This window comes from Wyeomyia smithii, chromosome 1, assembly GCF_029784165.1.
Source record: "Wyeomyia smithii strain HCP4-BCI-WySm-NY-G18 chromosome 1, ASM2978416v1, whole genome shotgun sequence".
Classification (NCBI taxonomy): Eukaryota; Metazoa; Arthropoda; class Insecta; order Diptera; family Culicidae; genus Wyeomyia; species Wyeomyia smithii.
The window spans coordinates 163,373,307-163,395,463 of NC_073694.1; the positions used below are offsets into that span (position 1 = coordinate 163,373,307).

Sequence of the window (22,157 nt, forward strand, 5' to 3'; positions counted from 1 at the left end):
TTTTTTCCCTGTTGGGTACTAATTTTCTTTGAGCTTGCAGCACTCTAGCAGAATTCAATCGAACATTGTGGGTGTGTAGGTCTTATTAAACCAAGCAACTTTGCAAACTTGCGTTTGAAAATTTATCTGGATTAACATTTAAAAAGGTCAGATTGAAAGTTGAGACCATGATAATTGTTAGTCAAAATTTCGATCATCATGTGACAAATTTCAGGAACTCATTGCTGAAAATTGCACTCTTCAGGATGGGGTAAGTTCATCGAAGCAGTCCCAATTGTTTGCATGCTTTGGTTGGAAAAAATTTCAAGAATAGATGTTAACATGTGTACCGTTTTTTGAACCCGTTTGTCCCGTTTTTATCCCGAGAAAATCTGGTCAGCCTACTTCAAAAATATAAAAAAATGAGTTTAAGATCCTACTCTGAAAAAAATATAATTTTAGAAACAAAAAATGATTTTAGAAAATATCGGTGATCTCAGATTGTTTTAAATGAAGTATTTTAGATAGACAATTTAGTTGCCTAAAACGTTCTATGCGTTGCAAAAATGTACACTTTGACACACACTCTTGAAATCCGAAACATTTTCGGTGTAGGATGGTCACACCAAGTTCCCAAGTAATACTAATATAATACTGTTTGCCAGTGGAATGAAACTGGTTATCAAAATTGATTCATTTTTCGTAAAGTTCTGGCCATTTAAAATTCGAGAGAATTTTTTTTATTTCAATTATTTTTTCCACCCCCTGTATAAATCAGGATACTTTTTTGGCGCAACAATTTCGTTGATTTGGATTTTTAGTTGAACTAAAAATTGTTTGTTGGGTAACAGATACTTTAAACTTAAACAGTTCCAAGTTAAACTAAACAATTACCAGAGAATTACCAATAGACTGCCGCTATGCATGTCCATCATATTATAAGAGTTGGCAAGCCAAAGAAAATGCATTTTATTACAATTTCGTTTCATTACTTTTTATGGGATGGTCGAAAAGTTTGGATATTTTTTTAAAGTTCTCCAGTACTGAGTTGTCGAATTCATCTGTTCATAGGAAACTAAAAATCACAGGAAGGTTGTGTGCAAAGCCACGACCGCAAGGTTGAAGTAGAATACTTTTACAAGAGAGATAACCCGGCTGCTTGCGTGTCAGTCATTTTTCCTAGTAAATAAATGTTGACCGCTCATTGGCAGTATTGAAAATTCTGTGCAAACAAAGTTGAAGTACTACTCAATTTCAGTTTGCACATATAAATACGACCTCACTGAACAGGAAAAGTACAAACTCTTCGCGGCGCAAACAAGTTTCAACAGTCAGAGTATATGTACATGTGAATTCAAATTAAGATAATTAACTTTTGGTTAAAGCTCAGAACAAGAAAATATTAAATCTTCAATTCATTTGTTTGGTTGTCCTAAAAATGGTTCGATTTCTCCTACCTCTAGTAGAAGGCCCTTCACCAGCGTCCCAACCAGAGGTTGGACACGTGTTACCTCTGGCTGCTTTTAAATTGACCTTCGTACTGGTACTTGGTTTCTTCGATGCACCTCTCCCATGCTGGTCCTTCGCGCGTTTCCGAGCATCACGCTCGTATTTGGCGTTCATATATTTAGACATAGCACTGAATACACTTCCGATGGATTTCTCAATAAATGCAATAAATGCACTCGTAGTCTCTCACCCGAGAATAATAAAACACTTCCAAGAAATGTTGCACTACTGCCCATAATTCCAAAATTGGTTAATATGCCGTAGGCATCAAATCGAGAAAAACGCCTTTGAAAGTTTTTTATCGGTACAACATATTTTGACTGCTCATGACAACTTTTTTATTGAGTATCTCACCCTTCATATATGCTGGACCCTTGCCGTTGAGTTGAAACAGAGAAATCTGTAGAAAAATTCCATTCGCCACGTATTTTTAACACAGTAGCCGTTTTTTTTTCAATTATAAACGAAAGGTCAGTTGACAAAACGGTGTGCAATTCGGCTAATATCCATACGATGTGAATTATATCGTACTCGTTGGTGATGCAAATGGTTTTAAATTCAATAAAACAACACGGAAGCACGAGTGAGGATGAAAAGGACGACGAGACAATTGTTACGTGCGGCAATATAATAATATAACGAAAATATTATTCTTCATGGTAATCTCACAATCCACTTTCCTATTTTTTCTCATCAAATCCAAAATGAAATCTGAATCTTATCTTTATTAATAATACTCCTAATCAAAGAGCTAAATATCATTTTTTTAAATGTAAAGGATTATGACAGAAGGAAACAGTTACACGTTTTGATCATTGGGTTTCGCAGTACAACAAATAAATTCTTGTAGCATCAAATATTCTTCGTGAAAAGTCAAATTTGATGTAATGGCCTTACGATCGCTCACCTGTCGCCAGTAACCACCAAGCTACAACACACTTTCGAATGTTAGAAGAAACACAGTTCAGTAATAATACACTGGTTCGTGAACATGCCACAGGTTCAAATTGGATATTGGATATTAGCCAAATTCTCAATTATTCTGGATATTGGCCAAAATTGTTTCACGTTTGCTGCCTTTCCAAATGCATTTTTTGACAATCGGCTTCCGTAGGGACCTTGTTTAGGGTGTGTACCATCACGAGAAACTGTTTTCTCGATTTTGGTAAAAATGGCATATTAGCCAATTTTTGAATTATGGGCAGGACTAGTAAAAAGACAATTTCCACGTGTTGTAACGTGCTGGAGCAGGAAATCTATGTCTGTGATAGGGAACCTTCACGTTCACGAGGCATGACTGGAGAAACGCATCTAATAATGCGGTAAAATGTCTTTTTGTGCAAATTATTGTACTCAGACAAAAACCTGTTTTGAATTGGATGAATTTTTAGGGAATAAACGTTAACCGTTTGTTATTCAAAGTAGGTCATGCTGATCGCAGCCTTTGCGCTGCCCCTACAGTGGGGAGTTTATTAAATAAAGTAAAAATTAGACAACTACAACAGAATTTGATTGCATCCCGCACAGAATGTCTGCTTGTGTTGATGCCAGAAAATTATTAACCTTCAATTATTTTTTTATTTGCCTTGAAATAAGCATGTTGCGGTTCAAAATCGGTTGCTAATTACAACCTTTGAGCTGCCCTAACATTGGGGGAATTGAGATACACGGACAACATGCACTGTAGAAGCTATTTCACATTCAGTAAATTTGACGGGTGCGACAAATTTAAATTGCTAGGATGCAACACAGAATACTTGCTTGCGTTGACAAAAATTATTACCTTTCAATGACTTGTTTATTTGCCTTCAAAAAGGCATTTTGATTTCCAAAATTGGATTTCCTGAGTACAATCTTCATGCTGCCCCAACAAGGGGGGAATAATGGCTGTCTAGCGACACACGCTGAGAAAAACCGCGCTGCTCCTGAGTCGTGGTGACCAACCACAGGGCTAGTGCTGCTGCTAAGGAAGGACGACTGCTGTTGTCGCTGTCTAGAACTATTATGAGCGGCTCCGGCTGAAACAGGCTCTTATATAGGCCAAATAGCATGTTTTCAATTGCAAGGTATATGATCCTGTCGACCGTGCTTGGGAAGCAAGCATATAACGACCAATCAGAGGTCGAATTTTTCGTTTTGACAAGGCTTGACTATTTTCAATAGTACAATAGTGTGAATAATAAAATTACAATTATCTTATTTTGTGGAGAATCTTAGAAGATTTTCCAATCTATTGCTGCAAGCACGATGGAAATCCATCGAATACTAACCGATTTATTAGCATTTGAAATTGGACATATTTTTCACTTTTTTCGGTTCTAGATTTTCATTTCACATCCCTATTTAGCCGAACTTCCTGAGAGAAGTATTCTACTTCAAAACTATAAATACCTTTTTAGTTACCATTATTTCTCAGAAACTCAGTGACATCCGGGGGGAACCTTTACACCACCCCCAACAATGCTAAATCTTGTCGAATAGCAACAAATACCCAGCGGCAAAGGCAACTCCTGGGGAAGGGTAGGTGAGGTCTCCTTCTTTTGGGTCTCCTCCAGTAACCAGCCGCACTGACTTGTGCTCACCCTTATAATATCGATAATTATCGTTAACGTCAAAAAATTAACGATAACATCGATGTCAAGCACTTATCGATATTATCGATAAGTATCGATAAGTTTCCCATCACTATTCTAGACAGCGACAACAGCAGTCGTCCTTCTCAGCAGCAGCACTAGCTCTGTGGTTGGTCACCACGTCTCAGGAGCAGCGCGGTTTTTCTAAGCGTGTGTCGCCAGACAGCCATTATTCCCCCCGTGTTGGGGCAGCATGGAGATTGCCATCAGGAAATCCAATTTTGGAAATCAAAATGCCTTTTTGAAGGCAAATAAACAAGTCATTGAAAGTTAATAATTTTTGTCAACGCAAGCAAGTATTCTGTGTTGCATCCTAGCAATTTATATTTGTCGCACCCGTCTAATTTACTGAATGTGAAATAGCTTCCACAGTGCATGTTGTCCGTGTATCTTAATTCCCCCAATGTTAGGGCAGCTCAAAGGTTGTAATTAGCAACCGATTTTGAACAGCAAAATGCTTTTTTGAAGGCAAATAAAAAAATAATTGAAGGTTAATAATTTTCTGGCATCAACACAAGCAGACATTCTGTGTGGGATGCAATCAAATTCTGTTGTAGTTGACTAATTTTCACTTTATTTAGTAAACCCCCCCACTGTAGGGGCAGCGCAAAGGCTGCGATCAGCATAACCGACATTGAATAATAAACTGCCCTGTTAGTACGCATTCACAAAAGCAGTTAGTTCGACTATGCAGAGCTAATATGAAGTTGATTCAATCAATCAGCATTAACAGAATTTCGTCGTCTCCCAGCTGCCAAGTTGAAACATGATGCAACACGCAACAGCGAGCAAACGAAATCGCTTGATGTTACAAACCGCAATAAGATACGCGTTAAAACCGTTGCGTGTGTGAGAGCACCATCGGTGTTTATTCGCTGGATACACTATCTACTGTCTACTGAACGCAATAATCTGCTTACATGCGACACGGGGACGGGAACATTTTCTTCAACGAAGCTGCGCAACACGACACAAAACATGTTATTTTGTTGCTTCAATGAGAGTGCTATCGGTCCGGCTCGACAAGAAATCATTTTTGTGCATCCGTGCTACGAAACTGAGGAAAAACTTTAGAAACTGAAAAAAGAGGTGGAGCTTATCAAATGATCGCTCTGAACCAGAATGAAATCACACATATTTTTCAAGTTATGTCATTCCACCACCTACGAAAAATAATTCATTCCTATTTTCATCCCTATATAAGAGCCTGTTTCAGCCGGAGCCGCTCATAATAGTTCTAGACAGCGACAAGTCGTTCTTCCTTAGCAGCAGCACTAGCCCTGTGGTTGGTCACCACGTCTCAGGAGCAGCGCGGTTTTTCTCAGCGTGTGTCGCCAGACAGCCATTATTCCCCCCGTGTTGGGGCAGCATGGAGATTGCCATCAGGAAATCAAATTTTGGAAATCAAAATGCGTTTTTGAAGGCAAATAAACAAGTCATTGAAAGTTAATAATTTTTGTCAACGCAAGCAAGCATTCTGTGTTGCATCCTAACAGTTTAAATTTGTCGCACCCGTCTAATTTACTGAATGTGAAATAGCTTCCACAGTGCATGTTGTCCGTGTATCTTAATTCCCCCAATGTTAGGGCAGCTCAAAGGTTGTAATTAGCAACCGATTTTGAACAGCAAAATGCTTTTTTGAAGGCAAATAAAATAATTAATTGAAGGTTAATGATTTTCTGGCATCAACACAAGCAGACATTCTGTGCGGGATGCAATCAAATTCTGTTGTAGTTGTCTAATTTTCACTTTATTTAGTAAACCCCCCCACTGTAGGGGCAGCGCAAAGGCTGCGATCAGCATAACCGACATTGAATAATAAACTGCCCTGTTAGTACGCATTCACAAAAGCAGTTAGTTCGACTATACAGAGCTAATATGAAGTCGATTCAATCAATTACATGCGACATGGGGACGGGAACATTTTCTTCAACCAAGCTACACAACACGACACAAAACATGTTATTTTGTTGCTTCAATGAGAGTGCTATCGGTCCGGCTCGACAGAATGTTCACAAGAAATCATTTTTGTGCATCCGTGCTACGAAGCTGAGGAAAAACTTTAGAAACTGAAAAAAGAGGTGGAGCTTATCAATTGATCGCTCTGAACCAGAATGAAGTCACACATATTTTTCAAGTTATATCATTCCACCACGTACGTAAAATAATTCATTCCTATTTTCATCCCTATATAAGAGCCTGTTTTAGTCGAAGCCGCTCATAGTAGTTCTGAACAGCGATGACAGCAGTCCTCCCCTAGCAGCAGCGGTAGCGAGCAGTGGGTACCATCGATAGCGGATAGCGGCCACAACTGTGGCATGGCTGTGAATAAGCGTAGCAGTTTCAGCGGATCTCACCATCGTTAGCAGCAGGGCCAGCAGATGCAGGTACAGCGGATACCAATGGCGGCCACAACTGTGGCATGGCTACGGATAGCGTTGCAGGTGCTCAGCAGTTGGCCAGCGTATAGCGGCCACAACTGTGGCATGGCTATGCATAGCGTAGCTGTTGCAGCGGGTATATCAGCATCGATAGTAGCAGGTTCAGCTGATGCAACGACACTCCCTTCACTAAAATGCTGTTTTAGTGTGGTAGCGGGAAGCATCAGCAGCAGGCTTGCATGAAGTGAATACATCAGCCAGCAACTTTCTCTAAGGCCTCTGCCATAGTAGACGCGAAAAGCGGCGCGAACCGATTCGCTCGGCCGTAGGTTGATGTACAGCTCTACTGATGGTTGTTCATTAACCTACAGCCGAGCGAATCGGTTCGCGTCGCTTTTCGCGTCTATTATGGCAGAGGCCTAATGGGACAGTTGTATCAGTTTGTTCAGAAGAATATTATTGTCGGTAATATTACAGAGATGCGATTGCGTAAATCCTATTTTGAATTGAACAATTGTTCTTTTGAGAACAAATAAAACACTTATTTGAAGAGTTAATAGCTTTTGGTACCAATAGCAGTATAGTGACAGCCTCAGCGGTAGATGCAGATGCAGCCGGTACTTCCCTGAGGCCGATGTAAAGGTAAATGGGAGCAGCACGGCGAAACAGTTCGGGTTATGCTGAGACGCGCGTCATTTTTCGTTGTTGATATTCCCCACATGAAACGACGCGCTTTCGTATGATAGCGGTGGTATTAGCGGTAGATGCATTTGCCAACACTTCCTTTAGTAAAGCCGTGTCTAGTTTTCAATGTGAAAACACCTTTCTCATTGTGTTGACCGTGCGCCTTAGTCCTCACTATCAAGGTAACACAGAGATGTAAGATAAACACTACATCCTTTGATAAATTGAACAATTGTCCTTATAAGGACAACAAATGAATAAATGAAGATTTAATTTTGAATTAGAATACTTCTCTCAGGAAGTTCGGCTACATAGGGATGTGAAATGAAAATCTAAAACTGAAAAAAGTGAGAAAAATTTCAAATGCTAATAAATCCGTTAGTTTTCGATGGATTTCCTTCGTTTTTGCAGCAATCGATTAGAAAATCTTCTAAGATTCCTACCAAATGCATGAAATTGCAATTTTATCATTCGAACTATTGTACTATTGAAAACTCTTAAGCCTTGTCAAAACAAAATTCGACCTCTGATTGGTCGTTATACCGCGCTTTCCCAAGCACGGTCGGCAGAGTTATGGACCTAGTAAATTGGGAATGCATCATTTGGCCTATATAAGAGCTTCATCAGATAATAAACAAACATTTCATCGGATATTAAATTGAACAACTGAAATTTGAAGAACACAAATGATTATTTGAAGGGTTAATATTTTCTCGTTTTGCGCTTTAATCCAAAGTTAATTATCTTCATCTACATGCATACTCTGACTATTATTACGTGTCTGCGTCGCTTAGTGTTTGGCTACGGTCGGCAAGACGAAATCTGTTGAAATGTATAGCTCTACTTCGCCTTAAAAAGAGCTGTACATTTCACCACGGTAAGGCGAATCGCATCGCGCCGGCATTCGCGTTCTGCATAACCGTAGCCTTTGTTCCGTTCCCGTTTAATGATGTCGTTAAATGTGCATATTACAATTCGGCAGCACTTCAACTTCTCATTTGCACAAAATTTAAAAATATCCAATGAACTTCATTCAAAATATCAGACAAAAAGAAATTACAATACTGCCAATAAACGGTCAACGTTTATTTACTTGGAAAAATGACTGACACGCAAGCAGCCAGGTTACCTTTCTTGTAAAAGTATTCTACTTCAACCTTGCGGTCGTGGCTTTGCATACAACCTTCTTGTGATTTTTTTTTTAAAAACCGTCAAAATCTCTAAAATCACTATATTTCCTGTTAATAGATTTTGCTGAAATTTGGATAATCACTCTACCTTACCAGAACTACCTACTTTACCAGAAGATACGCCATTTGGAATAAAACGTTCCTTGAAGAATTTTTTTTCGAAAAAACCACAAGAAGGTTGTATGCAAAGCCACGACCGCAAGGTTGAAGTAGAATACTTTTACAAGAAAGATAACCCGGCTGCTTGCGTGTCAGTAATTTTTTCTAGTAAATGAACGTTGACCGTTCATAGGCAGTATTGTAATTTCTTTTTGTCTGATATTTTGAATGAAGTTAATTGAATATTTTTAAAATTTGTGCAAATGAGAAGTTGAAGTGCTGCCGAATTGTAATATGCACATTTAATACGGCATCATTAAAAGGGAACGGAACAAAGGCTACGGTTATGCAGAACGCGAATGCCGGCGCGATGCGATTCGCCTTACCGTGGTGAAATGTACAGCTCTTTTTAAGGCGAAATAGAGCTATACATTTCAACAGATTTCGTCTTGCCGAATCGCATCGCGCCGTTATTTGCGTTCTGCATGACCGTAGCCAAACACTAAGCAACGCAAACACGTAATAATAATCAGAGTATGCATGTAGATGAAGATAATTAACTTTGGATTATAGCGCAAAACGAGAAAATATTAACTCTTCAAATAATCATTTGTGTTCTTCAAATTTCAATAGTGTATGTTCCGGTTTCGACTACCATCTACCTCGCTCTAGTTTTAGGAGTAATTTTTTAAATATTTTAAGATACAATCATTAGGACCAGATAGAGTCTGTTGATGTTGAACGAATAAATAAATAAATAAATTTCAGTTGTTCAATTTAATATCCGATGAAATGTTTGTTTATTATCTGATGAAGCTCTTATATAGGCCAAATGATGCATTCCCAATTTACTAGGTCCATAACTCTGCCGACCGTGCTTGGGAAAGCGCGGAATAACGACCAATCAGAGGTCGAATTTTGTGTTTTGGCAAGGCTTAAGAGTTTTCAATAGTACAATAGCTCGAATGATAAAATTGCAATTTCATGCATTTGGTAGGAATCTTAGAAGATTTTCTAATCGATTGCTGCAAAAACGAAGGAAATCCATCGAAAACTAACCGATTTATTAGCATTTGAAATTTTTCTCACTTTTTTCAGTTTTAGATTTTCATTTTACATCCCTATGTAGCCGAACTTCCTGAGAGAAGTATTCTAATTCAAAATTAAATCTTCATTTATTCATTTGTTGTCCTTATAAGGACAATTGTTCAGTTTATCATAGGATGTAGTGTTTATCTTACATCTCTGTGTTACCTTGATAGTGAGGACTAAGGCGCACGGTCAACACAATGAGAAAGGTGTTTTCACATTGAAAACTAGACACGGCTTTACTGGAGGAAGTGTTGGCAAATGCATCTACCGCTAATACCACCGCTATCATACGAAAGCGCGTCGTTTCATGTGGGGAATATCAACAACGAAAAATGACGCGCGTCTAAGCATAACCCGAACTGTTTCGCCGTGCTGCTCCCATTTACCTTTACATCGGCCTCAGTGAAGTACCGGCTGCATCTGCATCTACCGCTGAGGCTGTCACTATACTGCTATTGGTACCAAAAGCTATTAACTCTTCAAATAAGTGTTTTATTTGTTCTCAAAAGAACAATTGTTCAATTCGAAATCGGATTTACGCAATCGCTTCTATGTAATATTACCGACAATAATATTCTTCTGAACAAAATGATACAACTTTCCCATTAGGCCTCTGCCATAATAGACGCGAAAAGCGACGCGAACCGATTCGCTCGGCTGTAGGTTAATGTACAGCCATCAGTAGAGCTGTACATTAACCTACGGCCGAGCGAATCGGTTCGCGCCGCTTTTCGCGTCTACTATGGCAGAGGCCTAATGGGAAAGTTGCTGGCTGATGTATTCACTTCATGCGAGCCTGCTGCTGATGCTTCCCGCTATCACACTGAAACAGCATTTTAGTGAAGGGAGTGTCGTTGCATCAGCTGACCCTGCTACTATCGATGCTGATATACCCGCTGCAACAGCTGCGCTATGCATAGCCATGCCACAGTTGTGGCCGCTATACGCTGGCCCAACTGCTGAGCAACTGCAACGCTATCCGTAGCCATGCCACAGTTGTGGCCGCCATTGGTATCCGCTGTACCTGCATCTGCTAGCCCTGCTGCTATCGATGGTGAGATCCGCTGAAACGGCTACGCTTATCCGCAGCCATACCACAGTTGTGGCCGCTATCGATGGTACCCACTGCTCGCTCCCGCTGCTGCTGAAGGAGGACTGCTGTCGTCGCTGTTCAGAACTATTATGAGCGGCTTCGACTAAAACAGGCTCTTATATAGGGATGAAAATAGGAATGAATTAATTTTCGTACGTGGTGGAATGATATAACTTGAAAAATATTTGTGACTTCATTCCGGCTCAGAGCGATCATTTGATAAGCGCCACCTCTTTTTTCAGATTTTAAAGTTTTTCCTCAGTTTCGTAGCACGGATGTACAAAAATGATTTCTTGTCGAGCCGGACCGATAGCACTCTCATTGAAGCAACAAAATAACATGTTTTGTGTCGTGTTGTGCAGCTTGGTTGAAGAAAATGTTCCCGTCCCCGTGTCGCATGTAAGCAGATTATTGCGTTCAGTAGACAGTAGATAGTGTATCCAGCGAATAAACACCGATGGTGCTCACACACGCAACGGTTTTAACCCGTATCTTATTGCGGTTTGTAACATCAAGCGATTTCGTTTGCTCGCTGTTGCGTGTTGCATCATGTTGCAACTTGGCAGCTGGGAGACGACGAAATTCTGTTTATGCTGATTGATTGAATCGACTTCATCTTAGCTCTGCATAGTCGAACTAACTGCTTTTGTGAATGCGTTCTAACAGGGCAGTTTATTATTCAATGTCGGTTATGCTGATCGCAGCCTTTGCGCTGCCCCTACAGTGGGGGGTTTACTAAATAAAGTGAAAGTAAAAATTAGACAACTACAACAGAATTTGATTGCATCCCGCACAGAATGTCTGCTTGTGTTGATGCCAGAAAATCATTAACCTTCAATTATTTTTTTATTTGCCTTGAAAAAAGCATGTTGCGGTTCAAAATCGGTTGCTAATTACAACCTTTGAGCTGCCCTAACATTGGGGGAATTAAGATACACGGACAACATGCACTGTGGAAGCTATTTCACATTCAGTAAATTAGACGGGTGCGACAAATTTGAATTGCTAGGATGCAACACAGAATGCTTGCTTGCGTTGACAAAAATTATTAACTTTCAATGACTTGTTTATTTGCCTTGAAAAAGGCATTTTGATTTCCGAAATTGGATTTCCTGATGGCAATCATCATGCTGCCCCAACACGGGGGGAATAATGGCTGTTTGGCGACACACGCGGAGAAAAACCGCGCTGCTCCTGTGACGTGGTGACCAACCACAGGGCTAGTGCTGCTGCTAAGGAAGGACGACTGCTGTTGTCGCTATCTAGAACCATTATGAGCGGCTCCGGCTGAAACAGGCTCTTATATAGGCCAAATAGCATGTTTTCAATTGCAAGGTATATGATCCTGTCGACCGTGCTTGGGAAGCAAGCATATAACGACCAATCAGAGGTCGAATTTTTCGTTTTGACAAGGCTTGACTATTTTTAATAGTACAATAGTGTGAATAATAAAATTACAATTATCTTATTTTGGGAAGAATCTTAGAAGATTTTCTAATCTATTGCTGCAAGAACGAAGGAAATCCATCGAATACTAACCGATTTATTAGCATTTGAAATTGGACATATTTTTCACTCTTTTCGGTTTTAGATTTTCATTTCACATCCCTATGTAGCCGAACTTCCTGAGAGAAGTTTTCTACTTCAAAATGCCGTCAAAATCACCAAAACTGCGAGAACTTGGGTTAGACTTGATAGATTTTACTGAAAATTTAGATTATCACTCTTGTTAAATACTAACTTAAGGGCAAGATGACAAAAGTGAGAAATAGGTCGTTTTACCCCACTTAAAAAATTGAAATTTTGCAAAACTTCCTACCTTGAATAGACAAAAAAACGCTGAAAATTCCAGCTCAATCGGAGAACATCAAAACAACGTCCCTCAGAAAGGTGGTTGCGGTTCTTGCGAACTTGCTCTTAATAAGCAGTTTCAAAATATAGTAGGCATCGTTTGGAACTATTGAAAATACAATGAAAAACCTCTATTATAATATATTTTGATTATGATTAATATATATCAAAATATGGAGTTTCGGTGTCTCTGATATCGTCTTTGAATAGTATATTATTTCCTCCAGTTTTGCCAACGCATTCACAGAAATTTAATTATGTAACTATTCAATGAGCTTGTTGTTTTTTCCCTGGATGGTACCTTCAATTAGTTTTGATATTTGCATATTCTTAAGACTTCAAATTGGTTCAAGAGGTTTCTTTTCGTGTGATGTGAGAAAAAATATCATTCAACTTTCAAATTGTGTATTGGTTTGAACCCTACACAGGCTGTTATTGTTTTTGCTATTTTCATAACATAAATCTGCTCCGTCAGACATACCAATATATAATTTTTGTGAATTCAAAAACCTATCGATGAACAGTTAAACTGCTGTTGTTCCGTGGGTTTGTACTTCCGATAATAAAATTAAACTAATATTATCAAATTCCGATTAGCAACTCGACTGTCAAGAATAAATTCTCTACTCCCTTGTTTTCCCTAATGTTTCAAATTTTTTTCCTAACTATGTTTTAAATTGATTCACTCGAACGATTTCATGGGTTTCACACCTAATTTTGCACAGAAAACTTGTCATAGGTGCTGATCACCCAAATTTAGTTATGTGCTGGCAGCTGACGTTCTGCAAAGATTCTTTTGCATGTGATTTGCTACAAAAATTTTACCAGTTCTTTACAAATCATTCTCAGATAGTTTCTGTGTGCAACCGAAGGTTTCTGAGTTACAATATGTTGAAATGTCTATGCGATGTCTTATGTATACGCTCTTTCTAAAATACTTTGTGAGTCAGAAAAATTCTTCCACCTGTGGAAAGTACTTTGTTTGATACACGTGCAAAGTTTCTTTTAAAACAAAAAGGTCGATTGAATTTCTGATCAATTGGTATGGAAAAACGATGGAACGACCCGAGGTAAGCAAACAAAGTTGGAAGATGTATTTACATTTTCGGAGTCATTTTTCTGTATGAAAATTTTTAGGATAAATTTGGTATTCTTATAGATCCTATGCAGGGGCGACTCGTGGCTTTTGAATCTGCCTGTTCAACTACAAATTTTGAAAATCGCAATTTGAGGAAGTAATCACAATCATGTCCGCAATCACGCAAGTCATTCTAGTCGATACGATTTGAAAGTGAAACTAAAAACCAATAAAATATTGACATAAATTTGCAACTGAAATATATTTTTTGCCTGGCGTCCCCGTGTGCAATGCACCGGTTGCACCTATGGACGAGTCACCCCTGATCCTATGGTTACCCAGCTGGTCTCGAGGTACGATGCTGGCTCAACAAGCCAGTCGTTAGTGTCAGTAGGAGGATCGTAGCGCTAGCCCCGCAATTGTCCTTCTGTACACTTGACAGTTGGCTGCGCAGTCTGTGTATAATAAAACAGAATGTAGCACCAAGGCTTTGCTTTTTTTGTAGATCCCATGGTTTTGGTGCAAATAAATTCTCACCTCAAAGAAAATGTGGAAAACACTATTTTCAAAAAAATCTGAATTTTAAAATCGGGCTTCGATAAAAAGTTTGTAATAAACATCTCAAACAATTTATCACATCCTTTTCAGCCAAAATATTGTTGATAGTTTTTGAGTAAAAGTTACGAACAAAAATTAGTTTGGCAGTTGACACCAAGTTCGAAAAGTTCTACAAAAAAAGTTGAAAAGTGTTATCCACTTTATCAACGAGTTTGCGTGGGATCTTTTAATTGCCATTGGGACGAGATTAAGTAAGAAGAGATTACCTACAAAGGGAAAAAAACAAAATGCTGGCAATTGATTTGAGTTAACTTGTACAGCATGGGCAATAAATCTTAAATTAAATATTTTTCCAAACAGCTGTTTAACAAGCGTGCCTCGACAGTCGACCGGCTGGCTAGTGGTTAAATTTAAATATCCACATCTGCTACAAACAAACGCGAGCTAAACCATAATAGTGCGTTGCAAAAGCAACGACCCATAACTTCGCTTCTTGTGTGCTTGAAAACCGATGCAAATGTTACAATCGGCACGAACGCTGACAATTGGTATGTAAACAACCAGGTAAAGATAACAAAGCGAATTCCAGTCACCACAACTTTTGTTTTCTGAACGCTCACCTGACTCGAAGTAATTACCATGCCAACAAATACAAAACTCCCACAGTGTCCCCCTGCGCAAGATCATAAATCTTTTCAAAGCAAATTCTTGAGCCGAGCTAAGATAAAGCTTGATGCATACCTACTTCCATATGTAGCAATCCTAAAGTTTACGTTCGGAGAATTGCGCTGGGAAGGATCCCACAATTCGATAAAGGCATAACATATCTCTCATTGAAGTCTTCGTAATCAGATAGAATAACACAACCATGGCCTACTGGGTCAAGTTGTAAGAAAACATGAATGGCGTTGAATGGCAACAACCCGTCATTTGTATTTTTGATCGGGTTTGTTGTCTAACTTTTGCCGATTGCTAAATTAGTACAACAATGTATTGGAATTAGCAGATATACTGTTTATTACGTATTTTCTTTTCCGATGTACAGCATTAAATAAATAATTTAACACAATTGAATTAAAATATGGTCCTCAAGAAGTCTCTGTTTTTGTTTTATTATACATATGTCAATTGAAGTACGGACGAGTAAGTTTGATATTTGCTTTTAAAACTGGTGCCGTGTTTAGTAGAACAATGACTACTTTTTAAAAGTTTTTAAATGTAATTTGCATCTTTGGAAGCCGGAAAACTTTACTGCGTTTCGAATTTTTTTAATAGACCAAAGAGACGGAGCGGCCATGGGTATAATTCGGCTGAGTACTTTTGTATGTTGGACACAGAACAAAATGGGCAATAGTCATCTCTTATCAAATCGTTAATAGAGGGTTTCCGGTTGTTTTTTTTTAAGTACTTAGAATGACTCAGGCATAGGGTAAGATTAGTCAGCCTATACACCATATATGTATAGGTTCGCTAGGTAAGATCGACCAGTAATGTATGGAAAACAATTGCGTTAGTAGCATAAACGAGCTTTAATTCTCATGTAGAGCAACTGATAAGAACAGCCGTTTCTATTTGTATGTTCCCAATTCCCTATCATTGGCCATGGATTAACGAGAAATTTATGCGAGTCGCAACGGAATGACGCATATTGGCTTGGCAATGATGATTCAAAAGAATTGAATGTCATTAATACCTTATTCGAACCAACAACACAAGTATCGCTAGCAATATCTCAAACTGCTAATATTGTTTTTTTCAAAAACAGACTCAAAATTTGGGAATAAACAGAAACTCTTAAAAAAATCAAATGCCTAAGGAACAAACTCTACTGGCTTCAACGTAGCCAGCTGAAGCTCATTATACACATATAACAAAAGCATACCGCTTACCTTTGTGAGCACAGATGGTCTTTTCCCTTCGACGTTCAACCGACGGAGCCAGGTGTTCTTGTGAATTTCTCGAAAAAGTGCTCCTCCGCTGACACGTGGTTCCATCTTCTATGCAATGGTGCTGCTTTACAACTGATTCACGTTATATATTTGGGCCGTAAACTAAGCCTCCGTCGGCCTCAACAGCTGGTGACGGAACAGCCACCGCGAGCTCGTTCGACGATCGCAGATTTCAGCTTTTCGAACTAAATTTTCACTGGTTTACCAAACTGCACTAAACACATACCGCTTCAGTGAAACTAGTTCACGATCGGATACATCGATTATGTTAATCGTATACTTTGTTCGTCACTTGCACTACATAACAATCATCCGATTTTATTTTTCTATGATCTAAACTCCACAGCAATTTTTTAACTGCACACCGATGAGGGCAAACATGTCATGTAAGCAGCGGATTCAAAGAAAATGAAACACTTATAAGTGGTCACTAAGCAAAGCGAATCTCAAACCAATCCCGAGCTGCAGGGGGTGATCGAACTTCTTTTGTGGCCATACACGCATCCGTCGTCGTTGATTCATTCAACACTTCACCATTCGCTTTCCTGTATTTACACTGTGGGCTCTGCGCTTATTTTCGCGGGTTCAACGAAGAGATTTGCGTCTTCCGCGCAGGCGTGTGCAGATCGTTTCTTTATTTGTTTAGGCACAACTAGCACGAATCCACTCGGGTTGAAACACTAAACGCGATCTCTTCATATATATTAGTCAGCATTTCCACTAATCCGATCCCAGGTTGCACTGTTAAAAAATAGAAGAGGAAAATACATGTAAAATTTTACATTTGTGAGTTCAGATGGATTTTTCTCAGGTTATGCAAAATCGAGATTTTTTTTTTCTTCATCTATAGTTTATTTGACACGGCACAAATACAATCCAATGTTCAACGGCGCCAATTATATCTGGTAGCTTACTTTCTAAAGTATCTTAATAACTAAAAGCAAATTTTTTATCCTCGCTGCTGACTACGAGCTGAAACTAAATCTAACTTAAAGCTAGAATATTTTGCATTAAAAGCACAGGTTTGCTGTTTGATGGTTTTCATTGCCATAGGTAAGCAGCATATTAAATTTGTTCCGCTGCTGGGCCAAGATATTACGGACTGGCATATTGGGTTGTTTCCATCGGGCCTTGAGAGTATCGTGCGGGTCTGATTGCTGTTTCCGGATCCGGGGTCTTAACGTGTTCTTGTCGTTTGGTTGGATGTAGGCGGAAGGGGATAGGACTAAACTGGGGCGTGGATGGATTTCAGGAAAACGTATATAAGGGACATGTAGGATAGGTCACGGCTCGCCAAGACATCACGAACAGGAACAGCCGGCTGCCTACCTTCGGTCTGCAGGGAAGCTATTAATCTAGACCTGGCGTCACGGTGTACAGGGCATGACCTAACAACGTGCTCTATGTCGTGATAACCTTCACCACAGGCACAGATACCACTCTCCCCGAGCCCAACACGACGAAGATGCGCGTCAAATCTATAGTGATTGGACATAAGCCGGGACATCACGCAAATGAAATCCCAACCTACATCCAACCCCTTGAACCACGGGTTCGTCGATACCTTGGGGATTATGGAATGTAACCACCTTCCCAGTTCCCCCTTGGTCCAAGAATTTTGCCAACTGATGATCGTATTCTGACGTACAAATGTGAAAAATTCATTAAAGGCAATTGGTCTTTCATAAATATCACCGTTTGTTGCGCCCACCTTAGCCAAAGAGTCCGCTTTCTCATTACCCGGTATCGAGCAGTGAGAAGGGACCCACGCTAAGGTAATCTGATACGATTTTTCGGATAAAGCACTCAGATGTTCCCGTATTTTCCCCAGGAAATACGGAGAGTGCTTAACATCTTTCATCGATCGGAGAGCCTCAATGGAACTGAGACTGTCCGTAAAGATGAAATAATGGTCCGTGGGCATTTTTTCGATAATCCCTAGGGTGTACTGAATTGCAGCTAATTCTGCGACGTAAACAGAAGCAGGATTATCGAGTTTATGGGAGACGGTTAAATTGTTATTGAAAATACCGAAGCCAGTGGACCCATCAAGAAGTGATCCGTCAGTGTAGAACATATTGTCGCAGTTGATGTTTCGATATTTATTGGAAAAAATTTTGGGGATCTGCTGCACGCGTAAATGATCCGGGATTCCACGAGTTTCTTCTATCATGGATGTATCGAAAAACACAGTAGAATCAGAAGTATTTGATAAGTCGACACGATTTGGAATATTCGAAGAAGGGTTAATATTATGGGACATGTGATTGAAATACAATGTCATAAAACGGGTTTGAGAGTTAAGTTCGATTAACCTTTCAAAATTTTCAATCACGGGACGGTTCAAGACCTCACATTTGATTAGAATACGAGAAGACAGGCTCCAGAAGCGGTTTTTCAATGGTAGTACTCCAGCTAAGATCTCCAAACTCATCGTATGGGTCGATTGCATGCAACCCAAGGCGATACGCAAACAACGATATTGTATTCGCTCCAGTTTGATCAAATGTGTGTTTGCTGCGGAGCGGAAGCAGAAACACCCGTACTCAATAACAGACAGTATCGTTGTTTGGTAAAGCCTTATGAGGTCTCCTGGGTGGGCTCCCCACCATTGTCCGGTTATTGTACGAAGAAAATTCACTCTTTGTTGACATTTTTTCATCAGATACCTCACGTGACAACCCCAGGTGCCTTTAGAGTCGAACCAGACACCAAGATATTTGTGTACCAAAACCTGAGAAATCGATTTACCCATTAATTGTGTTTGAAGCTGAGCAGGTTCATGCTTCCTAGAAAAAACTACTATCTCAGTCTTCTCCGGAGAGAATTCGATACCTAGCTGTAAAGCCCAAGCAGACAAATTGTCCAAGGTATCTTGCAATGGTCCTTGCAAATCGGCAGCTTTGGCTCCTGTAACAGAGATTACACTGTCGTCTGCAAGTTGTTTTATCGTGCATGAATTTGCCAGACATTCGTCGATGTCATTTACATAAAAGTTGTAAAGAAGGGGGCTTAAACATGAGCCCTGGGGAAGATCCATGTAGCTAATGCGAAAAGTTGCCAAATCGCCGTGCGTAAAATGCATGTGCTTTTCGGACAACAAATTGTGCAAAAAATTGTTCAAAATTGGAGAAAATCCTTGTCGGTGAAGTTTACCCGAAAGAATGTCAATAGAAACGGAATCAAAAGCCCCCTTAATGTCCAAGAACGCAGACGCCATTTGTTCTTTGCGAGCATACGCCAGCTGAATATCTGTTGAAAGCAACGCAAGACAATCATTCGTCCCTTTGGCACGGCGGAAGCTAAATTGAGTATCTGATAGTAGACCATTTGATTCGACCCAATGGTCTAAACGACGGAGTATAATTTTTTCCATCAATTTCCGGATACAGGATAGCATTGCAATCGGCCTATAAGAGTTGTGATCAGAAGCTGGTTTCCCTGGTTTTTGGATGGCGATCACCTTCACTTGCCTCCAATCCTGCGGTACAATGTTTTGCTCCAGGAACTTATTGAACAAGTTCAACAAGCGCCTCTTGGCATTGCCGGGTAGATTCTTCAACAAGTTGAATTTGATTCTATCTAACCCAGGCGCGTTATTGTTACAGGACAGGAGGGCAACTGAAAACTCTGCCATCGTAAAAGGTGATTCGACGGGATACGTGGCCCGGAGACGCATCGCGAACAATGTTTTGCTCAGGAACAGAGTCCGGACATACTTTCCTGGCAAAATCAAATATCCACCGACTTGAAGACTCCTCGCTTTCGTTGACCGTTACGCGATTCCGCATTCTTCGGGCTGTGTTCCAAAGAGTGCTCATCGATGTCTCCCTCGACGTCTCGTTCACGAACCGACGCCAATATCCGCGTTTCTTTGCTTTAGCCAAGCTTTTAAGCTTGGTATTAAGCTCCGAATACCGTAAGTAGTCGCCAGGTAAACCTCCCTTCTGGAAGGCCAAAAACGCGTCGGATCTTTGCGTGTAGACATCGGAGCACTCTTGGTCCCACCACGGAGTGGGAGGCCGTTCTTTGATCGTTACGCCGGGATATTTCTTCGTTTGGGCTTGCATCGCGGCGTCGAAAATCAAGCCCGCGAGGAGATTGTATTCTTCAAGTGGTGGATGATGTTGAATCGACTCGACCGCTTTTGAAATCATATCCTCGTATAACTTCCAATCGACATTCCGTGTGAGGTCATACGGAATGTCAATTGGTCGCATGCGAGTTGACCCGTTAGTAATTGAATTAAGAATAGGCAGATGGTCGCTACCGTGAGGATCGAGGATTACCTTCCATGTGCAATCCAACCGTAGCGACGTCGAACATAAGGATAGATCCAAAGCGCTTGGGCGCGCTGGAGGTTTCGGGATACGTGTCATTTCACCGTTGTTTAAAATAGTCATGTCGAAGTCATCGCAAAGGTTATAGATTAAAGAGGAGCGGTTATCATTGTAAGGGGAACCCCAAGCCACACCATGAGAGTTGAAGTCTCCCAAAATCAAACGTGGCGAGGGAAGAAGTTCTATTAAATCAAAGAGCAGCCGTTGCCCAACCTGTGCTCTGGGAGGAATATATATTGAGGCAATACAAAGCTCTAAACCTTGTATTGTCTATTGACATGCGACAACTTCGATGCCTGGAATCGAGGGGAGGTTAATACGATAGAAAGAATAGCACTTTTTAATCCCTAGAAGTACTCCTCCATATGGGGTGTCTCGATCAAGGCGAATAATATTAAAATCATGGAAGTTGAGATCAATATTTGAAGTAAGCCAAGTTTCACAAAGGGAAAATGCATCGCATTTGTTTTTATTTATTAAAACATTAAACGAATCAATTTTTGGTAAAATACTTCTACAATTCCACTGTAAGACAGAGATAGAATCCTTCATATACGCAGTTGAATTAGGCATTGAAGGATACAATCGCTGCAAGGAGGGGCAATTGGGCAGTCAACTGCTTCAAAAATGATCTAACTGTTGGGAGGAATGCTGTAAGAAAAATTTTAATTGGATCGGGTACATTGAAATTTTCAAAAATCCAGTCCACAATGTCAGAAAATTTCACTAATCCAGAGTTTGTTTCATCAACTGGATGTGCAAAAGGAACAACTGGGGTTTTAGATGTTCCTGGCAGTGCTGGGAACTCCTTCTGGGACATTAAATTTGCAAGCCCAGGAGGAGTTTTCTTTGGTTTTTCCGCAGCACTGTTTGGTTTGTTCGTACTTTTCATTACACTTTGGGACCTTTACGGGGAAGTTTAGGAGAAGAAACATTTTTCCTCTTCCTAGACTCCCCAGGATTGGCATAAGATGTTCCCGCTGATGAGTCGTCAGAATCGGTTTCATCAGAGGACAACAGATCAAAGGGGTTCGATGTTATGGTAGAAGTGGTCACGGTCTTCTTCAGCATCTCAGCATAAGAACGCTTTGAACGCTCCTTAAGTGACCGCTTGATTTTATCTCTGCGCTGCATGTACACCGGGCATGTGGAGAGCTCATGCTGGTTTTCCCCACAGTGAATACATTTTTCAGCATTAACACTGCAAGAATCTTCCGCATGAGTCTTCCCACACTTGCTACCTCGTGCCTTATTGCAGCAGTAGGCGGCTGTGTGGCCTAACTGCTTGCAATTGGTGCAATTCATAACACGGGGTACATACAATCGCACAGGCAGACGAACCCGGTCGATCGAGACGTGGCTAGGGAGTGCAGATCCGGCAAACGTAACGCGAAACGAGTCTGACGGAGTGTAAACTTTTTTACCGCCGACGAGAGACATGGACCGCAATTGCTTACAATCCAAAATCTTCGCCTGTGTTTCGGTATTTTTGAAGCAACCGGTTGCGCTTTTTAGGATACACTCGACAGACAGACTCGAATCGGTTATGACACCGTCGATCTCCACGTCTCGTGCGGGTATGTAAACGCGATACTCGCGTGTGAAGAGCTCAGAGCAAGCGATAGCGTTGGCCTGTGCCAGATCACTGACCACGACACGGAGCTTGTTAGGTCGGACCTTGGAAATTTCGGTCACGGCCTTGTACCCCTTCGTCAGGTCTT

General features: G+C 40.4%; 1 protein-coding gene across 2 annotated transcripts in view; it reads right to left on the reverse strand.

Annotated features, from left to right (window-relative positions):
• Nucleotides 1-22,157, reverse strand: part of LOC129726016 (uncharacterized) — a 63,540-nt gene that overhangs the window by 36,020 nt on the left and 5,363 nt on the right. For both annotated transcript variants that reach the window (XM_055682546.1, XM_055682557.1), the window contains exon 2: nucleotides 16,037-16,837. In XM_055682546.1, the coding sequence (XP_055538521.1) occupies nucleotides 16,037-16,141 (105 nt within the window). In that variant the 5' untranslated portion in view covers nucleotides 16,142-16,837. The remainder of the gene's footprint in view (nucleotides 1-16,036; nucleotides 16,838-22,157) is intronic.